Here is an 8910-nt window from a genome sequence, read left to right on the forward strand (position 1 = left end):
AAAGGTACTGATGTTTCCACAAATGACTATCCTGCTGTTTTTATAGTGAGAGATTGGCAGGTTTTGTCACATTACATTGAAACTAAATTTCTGTTGGACTGGGTCATTTCCCTTTATAAATTAGGAGCAGTTTGGCATGTACCAGGATAAGGCTTTCACTGTGGTAGGTGTGTGCAGTTCAGTACATAAAGTGTACCACATCCCCATTAAATGCTAATTTAAGATTTAACAGGTTGGATTAGCTAAAGGAGCACAGATTTCAAAGCTTCTGACTTAAGTTTGGCTCATAAGTCTAAGGCAACCCTTGGAAAAAAGTCTGCCTGATGAACAGAAAACTCCAAACTCAGCCCCTCATGCTATCCTCCAGCTATTCCTTCACTCTTTTTCAGAGCTTTACAGCCAGAAAGACAGCTGACGAATGATAATACAGAAGCATGCCAAAATGTCTTAGCTCAATCTCCCCCTCTGCATAGGGGGTCTGTGAAGACAATGCAACAATAGCACAGCCAGCAGAACAGCTTTGCTGCAAACTGTCAACAGAATAGAGCTGAGTGCATCCCTCCAGTCTGCTCAGGAACAATACATTGAGAGGACACCTAGGAAGAGTGGCTGACTGACCGACAGAGCCGTCTGTGTGTTCGTCTGAGCATCGATGTCATCTGTGCTATAACATCGTTACAAGTTAGACTTTATTGCGAGCTTTGATACTACAATCCTAAAGGCCAGTTTGTCAACACAGTGTATTATCTCATTTGAACATCTAAAAATAAAAGGGCAAATCATGTATTTTCTAACAACATCACATAGGGCTGTGCAATTAATTGAAAGTGTAACAGTTTCGGCTCCTAATGATCACAAAGACAGAATGATTGAAAAACTATTACTTTGCACATGAGGTTTTGCAAGTAAACTCATTTTGTCTTGTGTTCTGAATGTAAAGAAACTGTCCAAATGGGAAAAGTGAATTAAAAAAATTCTAGTCGTTTTCATTGTTGATCGATTTAATTTTTTCACTGTTTTTTTGGTTCAATAATTGGAGTGTCAATATGGAATATCAAATACAAGTCAATAAGTAATTTAACAATCATGATTTCAATATTGACCAAAATAATCATGATTATAATTTGTTCCATAATCGAGCAGCCCTAATATCACATCCGTCAGTACTCTGTGGAAATGGGCTAATTTGAGCCCAACAAAACTAATAATTTTATACTAATAGATAAGCCAGGATGAACAAGTCAAGAGTAAAATCTGTTTCGGGGACAGTACATATTATAAATCTTACGTTATTGTTGCAATAAACTGTTCCCCGGTGCAACACTCAATGTCCCACTGGAAAACACATATTGCAACAATAATGTGAGATCGTAACATGCTACTTTCCCCAAAACAGATTTAGACTTGTTCATCTTGGCTTATCCATTTTTAATCATCTCTTTACACCAACCAAGTTGTGCCATATAATGCATTGATAAGTTTGTTTGCGTTTGCATTATCAAAACACTCAATATGTAGTCCTTACTATGATTCAAATTTCTTAGTCAAAAACGCAGGCCTGCAAGTAAATTGTCTATTACTTATCCTTGTTCTATTTATGTTATAACCTTACAAAACTGGCTGAAATTAATTTAACTTCTCCAATGATAACCAACAAGTGTGGCATCACAGACAACAAAAAAATAACAGCCACAATACTCATCTGATTGTTCATTTTTCATGGAAAAACCTGAATCCATGATTTTATCTTCAGTATACTCAACTACTGTAACGGTGTCTTTTCAAGTCTTCTTAAAAAAAAATGGATTAGACAGCTACAGCTGTAGCTGATTCAGAACGCTGCTGCTGGGGTCTTAACTAAGACGAAGAAAGTGGATCACATCACTCCAGTTCTGAGCTCTTTTCACTGGCTTCCTCTCTCCCAAAGAATGTATTTCAAAATATACTGTTGGTCCAAAAGCACTGAATGGTTTAGGCCAAAATACATCTCTGATCTTCTGCTACATTTTGAACCATCCAGACCACTCAGGTCATCTGGGACAGGTCTGCTTTCTGTTCCCAAAGTCTGAAGTAAACATGGAATTCAGTTTTTATGTAGGGACCATCTCCTACTGGGGAAAAACTACCAGAAAACTGCAGGTCCGCTGAATGTACATGTAAGTGGACTATTTATAAAGCAACTCAACTACTCAAAGAGCTCATCATTCACACACATTCATACACTGGCTGCCATACAAGGTGCCACCTACTCATCAGATTAACACTCGCACACATTTTCACTCTAATGCGCAGCATTGGGGTAAACTCGGGATTCAGTGTCTTGCCCAAGGATACTTCAACATGGGAGTCCAGGGATTTAACCACCGACCTTTCGATTGGCAGGCACCTGCTATACACTGAGCCACTGAAGGGCTGGATGACACTGAGAATATCAAATATAATACCTTTGACCAAATACCTCAATATCAATATTGATTTACTTGGGGTTGAGATTCTTGATAAATAATCAGAACAGTCTAGTAAAAGGTCAGTAAATTACGTTACTTTACTGTAAAACCAGGAAAAGACAACACTTGTTCCATATTAAATATCCAAAATATAAGACGATATCCTGTCTCATATCACAATCAATAGTTTTCCCAGCACTAGTCTGCTGCAACTCTGTTCTTTTGAATAAAAGGCAAATAAGTTTTATGTTAGAGACAGCTTTTTATTAAATCAAATAATAGTTAATTTCCTACCCTGCACTGTAACTCTCGGATAGTTTATTCTATTTTAACTTGCTGTTATTTTCTTTTTTTTAATTAATGTTTTTATTGTTTTATAATTGCGCTTTAATGTTTTTTGTATAGTACTTTAGTTGGCCTGAATTGACTAGTTGCTGAAATTTGCTACATAAACAAAGTTACCTTGCCTTGATTCTAGCAATCACCTTTGAACATTTGATGGAACGTAACGTAGCTTAACATCCTGGTAAAATGTCCAGCGCCTTGTCTATGAGTAAGACCTAGCTAGTATGTCTTTCACTCTATTAATATTTAACATTAACTAGACCCCAATCAGCTAGCTAAGCTTCCAGTGACTTCACTGGTTTATTAATGGGTTGTTGCAAACCGTAAATAAACCCGTCATTAGCTAACGAGCTGGCTAACTGCATAGCACAACTTACCTGCATAATAACATGACAGAGCTTGCTAGCAGGCTAACAAAATAAAAAAAACATAACGTTGTATTTAGCTAGCTTACTCACCGTAGCAGTGTTCCTCTCCACAAACAACCTTCTTGACTTGTATACGGTCGATGACAAGTGTTTCACACTGTATTTCCCTCTAAATAAACCAGTTCTTCTAGTAAAATGCAGGTGACACGAGATAACTATTCGTGTCCACGTAGCTAAGCTAGCTAGCTCACTCGCTGGCTAACATCGACATTAGCCAGCAGCTACTTTCAATAATCAACCTTGTCTTGTTGGTGGTTGCTATCGAGGCTTGTGTGCCTGTCAGTCCTCTGAACAAAGTCTATCTGACCGTACGCCTTGTTAGGACTCTAAGCAGTCGCTCTCCCACTATCTATTTAGAAGTGACACAAGCTTTTACGGTATGTTCTCGGGGATACCAAAATAATCAGTGTCAAAACGACAGGAGGAGGAAGGCCATCTTGTTGACAAGCAGCTGCATAAGGCCCACAGCCAATAGCAATGCAGAGTCGGTGGTGTGCCCATATATGGCGTCTGCACAGCTCCCTCCCTCTACTGCCTCCTGTTCCCCCTACACTCACTACACAGGACCACAAAGCGCTACATCAAAAGGTCACTGTGTCAAAGACAGGTGGAAAAATCCATACACCTATAAGGTACATTTGCAGATCTATTGCCAATTAAATCAGTTTTAGTTGTTGTATAGTTGTATTTAATAAGTATAAATAATAAGCGCAATGCTCAGGGATTATAGTCCAAAGTACCATTCTCCATCTATGATACACTGGTCTTTTTGGCCCGATGAAGCGTTTCATTATTTCACCATGTACGCTTCGATTGTTATTTGGCATCTCATCTTTTCCGCTGTTGATATTAACAATGTTGTGACAATTTTATACTCTTGTTTGAATTCTATAAACATGTTATTTATGGTCTATTAGCTGCCATGAGACAGTTTGCCAACATGGATCATTAATGTGTCATTTCTTCCAAAACATGTAGGTGCCTGTGTGTTAGAAATGAAACACAAGTGAACGATTTTCACATTGCATAGTACACGTTACAACACCGTTACATGGCAATGGTAGAGAAATACAGAAGGCCTATGTGTCGTGGCGGTCAGTATATGTGCACGTTTGAATGGGCTGGACAAAAGCAAAAGCTTAGAACAGCATGCTTCTCAGTCCAGTGTGTTAAGGCGTCCATCCCTCTGTAATATTTCTCGTGTAGACTTACTGACATTCATTGCACAAGTCAAAATCTTCTTTTTAAAAAACTTTTTCTTTACCATCAGAAAAGTAAACAAAAGAAATATGCCCTTTACACGTGCATGCATACAGTGTGCAGATTGGATATGCAAAATGGAGGTTATTATAAATATCCTACAAAAGATATTGCACTTTGCCAGAGTTATAAAAAGTGTTACAGTAAGTCCAGAGGACCTCACCTCTTCGCAACCAGAATGTCATGGAGAGGGTGGGTGATAGACGTACGTTGTTCAGGATGCTAATCAACAGCATCCTCTTCTGCGTCACAGCCTCCACACAGAGAATACAACTCCTCCGAGTCTGGACTCCACAATAATGGTGTAAGCACGTGCATGTAGGCATATTAGTAAGCATCCTCCAAAACGTTGACATCCCCTTGATTCTCATTGGACGTTGTTCCTTTTGAAGCCCGCCTTGTGTTGATCGTAATTAGCCGAAACATGCTTTTTTAGACGTCCATCATCTGGTAAGGTGCACTGCTATTGGTTAAAAGAAAGCATCCCTCCTCCCTTCACATATGGATCTGCCTTCCTATGAAAAGTCGGCCTGTGGTTGGTCCCCGGTCAAGTCACTTGAATTTGAACTTCCGGGTGTTAAATCGTTGCAAAACAGACCTACCACAGTGGGCAGTGGTAGGATAAGTCATTCGCTGAGGAAAATCTGGATAACGCTGCTTCGGTAGAAGTGAGTGACTTAAATTATTAAAAGGAGCATGTTTCATTCAATACCTTTGTTAATGTGGAAGAATACATCTTGTGCGTAAGTATTTTGATTTAGCTAGCTTGTTGTAATTTCAAGCTTCAGTCAGCAGCTAACGTTACTGACGTTAAACACTGACTAGCCAGCTAATTAGCGTAGCCAAGAGTAGGCTATGTAATTGTTTTGTCTTTAATTCTGTAAATGTGAAAATTTGTCTTTACAAGTCTGCAGGTCACTGGTGCACCGTTACTGCTGGGACACGTGTGACACATGTCTTGACAGTAACGTGTAGCATTCACATCCAAGGTTAAACTATTGGTCTGTCACGTTACAAACACCCTTAACTTGCAATTCTTTTCTAATTTGGGGTGAGATTGTGTCTGGTGCTTTTTTTTTTTTTTTTAACAGAATGTAAGTAAGCCTAACTTGCTTCTCTCCTATCTCTCTACCTCTCTGTGTGAAGTCATGCTATCAGAAGTCCTGCAGGTGCTCCGTGGGGCAGGTAAAGTAGGGTCTGCCCTGGTCACCACCCAGGGAGAACAGCTCAGATTAATGACCTGCAACTCCTCAGTGGGAGCAGCAGTCAAAGTTGCTCAGGATGTGGTGGAAGGACTGGTGGGCACTTTTATGGGTGGCAACAATGCGGTAAGGATTCCTGAATCCATCACTATGGGCTCGGGGAACTTGTGATGGGCATTTTATAATAACTGCTCAGGGAATTATAAATGAAATAATGAAAAGAAGAAGTGATAGATTCATTGATAATACAATTGCAGCCCAAGTTATATGTGCAAATAGTTACTATTTGGCTGACTTACTTGTCCATCTCTGCTGTGTCTCTAACAACAGTCAATAAAGGAGGATGTGTTCCCGGACGCAGAGGGTTGGGAGACTATAGACCCTGAAGAAGCAGCCAAATGGGCAACGGGGTCCGAGTTCCACCCTGATGCTCCGGAGCAAAGCCAGACAGAAGTTGGAGCAGAGATGCCATCAGGTACTGTCAGTACCAGCTTCTTAACCTGCACAGGAAGTGACATACACAAAGTATGTGGCACCAGTTTTTTTGTTTTGTTTTTTTGTATAGGAATATTTTAACTGCATTAGTCCTTTTGCATTGATTGTTGTAAAGATTGTTTTGAAAATTGAGTTAAATTACATCAATAAATGCATCCAAAACACAATTTATATTCATCAAGTATAAAATATGCATTTTTTTGGAAAACATTTTTACATCATCAGAGCATCTTCAGGCCTTGGAAAATAACGTCAATAATACAAACCTGATAGCATGTATAGAATTTAAATGTATCCTTATTATTTTCACTTTGTGAAAAAGGTGAGGGATCAGGTATTGTGACTGACAAGGTGAGGTAACAGCCACGGGTCAGGCTGACCGATTAAGGCGAGGCAGCTTATTTGTAGAGCCCATTTCAGCAACAGGGCAATTCAAAGTGCTTCACATAAAACGTTAAAGAATTTTTCAAGAAACATTCTTCTTGTTACTGTCTGTTCTGATGTGATCACTGTTCTTGTCCTTGTTTCTCTGTATTTAGCCTGTGTATAGCGTATTTGTATGCATTTATTATTTTTTGTGTACCATCAACCTGCCAGGGGGTCTGCAGATGGAAATTAGCCTAAGGCTACAATCTGGCATATATACATTTGTGAAAATGTTCATTAATATGTATTGTCCCCTTTTAATAAAAATAAATAAAAATAAATAAGAGCAGTTAAAAACAATTACAAAATTAAAAACCAATAAAATATTAGAATAAAAGTTATAGTGCAGTATAAGTAATGAACAATTATTTAAAGAAAGGCAGCATCAAAAAGAAAGGTCTTCAGCGTTGATTTACAAGAACTGAGAGTTGCGGGGGACCTGCAGTTTTCTGGAACTCTGTTCCAGATATGTGGAGCATAAAAATGGAATGCTGCTTCCCCTCTTTAGGTCTGACTCTGGGGACAGAAAGCATACCTGTCCCAGACGACCTGAGAGGGCTGGGTTTTTCATAATGTAGCAGCAGATCAGAAATGTAAATTGGACCTAAACCATTTAGTGATTTATTAACCAGCAAAAGTATTTTGAAATCAATTCTTTGAGGGACAGGAAGCCAGAGCAAAGACTTCCAAACTAGGGTGATGTGATCCACTTTTTGGTCTTAGTGAAAACCCACTAAGTGTTTTGAAGGAGGCGTCGAAGACTGGGATTGAGTTTAACCACAATGTGGTATTTTACTGAAAGTTGGATTGTGTGTGTGGTTGTATTCTTGGACACACACTCGTGGAGTAGCAGAGCAGCGCGATCGGGATGTGTCCTGTGTAGGTTTTATTTATTTTTTTATTTTTATTTTTTTAAACTGATCAGCCGACATGACTGACACCTGTATAAGTAATCTTGCCCAGCTGTGCCACACAATGCCGCTCAGCCATTTGCTGATGGGTTAGAAGGACGCCAGGTTGGTTGTGTGAGCCTGTTGACACTTGAGTGTTAACTTGTTTTTCAGTATTTGGGCTTTGAATATTTAAGTGCTCGAAAACTGTAAAACTTGAGAGCGTATTAAAAAATCTCTCCATTTTGTCATATATATATATATATATATATATATATATATATATATTTTTTTTTTATAACATGATAAAGCTGCAAAGTAGTCACATTATTGTTCTCTCATGTTCACATCATGTATTCAATAAATCCCTCTACTCTATCTTACACAGGAGTTCCTCCTGCCCCAGGGGCAGCTTCTGCAGCACCGGGCTGGCCGGGACAGAGCGCTCGCTTCCTCCACACGAACCCTGGCCTCCACCGGTACTACAACCAGACCAGGTCTATCCATGACACGGTGGTGACCAGACTTACACCTGAGGACATCAAGAAAGCCAGGGAGGCCAAGAAGGCCCTGATCAAACCTGTCAGACAGAAGGTTGGTTCAAGGACTCGATCTGACTTGATTTAACTTTGATTTCAGATTATGTGTATATACACACACAAGCTGAGTAAATGTATTGTATTTATATTTTCTTAGTGGTACCTGCAGGAGATGAACTACAGACAAGTGCAAGGACCATATTTTGAGTAGCAGACTCATGTTATGTAGTGTGTTTCATAAACCGTGTGTTGTCCTTTGTGATGTTTTTCAAGGTATCTGTCTGAAGAGTTTTACCTTTTTGTTTCTGTGTTCACACAAGTCAAGAGTTAATCAACAACAATCAAAAAACACTTTTAAAATGATTTCAAATACATTTATTTTGTTATTATCTGGTATGTCTTCCCCCAGCTGAGTGACCGGGCCAAAGAGAGGAAGGTGCCCGCCACAAGAATCAGCAGGCTGGTTAATTTTGGGGGTAAGAACGATGTACTTTATATACTTTACATATTATATTAAGCACCCCTGCATTTACAAAGAAAAGGAGAAAAGGAGTTTGAGGAGGAGTTTTTATCTGTATTTATCAAGTGTCAAAACTTTTAAAATCAAAATGTTTTGCAAAAGATTTTTGACATGGAATATGATTTCACCCTTTAACTAGCAGCAGCAGCTGTGTTAAAGGTCCCATGACATGGTGCCTTTTGGATGCTTTTCTATTGGTCTTTTTGGTCCCCTTATACTGTATCTGAAGTCCTTTTTTTATATATACCTTATTGGTCCCCTAATAATGTATCTGAAGTCTCTTTTATAGATCTTTGTGGTCCCCTAAAACTGTATCGGAAGTTTCTTTCCTGAAATTCAGCCTTGGTGCAGAATTACA

At 39.1% G+C, this 8910-nt stretch overlaps 2 protein-coding genes across 3 annotated transcripts in view; one reads left to right on the forward strand and one right to left on the reverse strand.

Annotated features, from left to right (window-relative positions):
- fbxo46 (F-box protein 46) overlaps positions 1-4774 on the reverse strand; it is a 12827-nt gene extending 8053 nt beyond the window's left edge. Inside the window, exon 1 of one of the 2 annotated variants that reach the window (XM_032503842.1) lies at positions 4644-4774. The gene's annotated coding sequence lies outside the window, so the exon portion shown is untranslated. Of the gene's footprint in view, positions 1-3250; positions 3682-4643 lie in introns of those variants that run through there. The other variant, XM_032503831.1, reaches the window with a different exon arrangement.
- A 241-nt stretch (positions 4775-5015) lies between these two features.
- coq8b (coenzyme Q8B) overlaps positions 5016-8910 on the forward strand; it is a 9999-nt gene continuing 6104 nt past the window's right edge. The window contains exons 1-5 of the mRNA XM_032503854.1: positions 5016-5148; positions 5627-5808; positions 6013-6157; positions 7882-8087; positions 8442-8508. Coding sequence (XP_032359745.1) covers positions 5629-5808; positions 6013-6157; positions 7882-8087; positions 8442-8508 — 598 coding nt within the window. The 5' untranslated portion in view covers positions 5016-5148; positions 5627-5628. The remainder of the gene's footprint in view (positions 5149-5626; positions 5809-6012; positions 6158-7881; positions 8088-8441; positions 8509-8910) is intronic.

This window comes from Etheostoma spectabile, chromosome 3 (assembly GCF_008692095.1).
Source record: "Etheostoma spectabile isolate EspeVRDwgs_2016 chromosome 3, UIUC_Espe_1.0, whole genome shotgun sequence".
Taxonomy (NCBI): domain Eukaryota; kingdom Metazoa; phylum Chordata; class Actinopteri; order Perciformes; family Percidae; genus Etheostoma; species Etheostoma spectabile.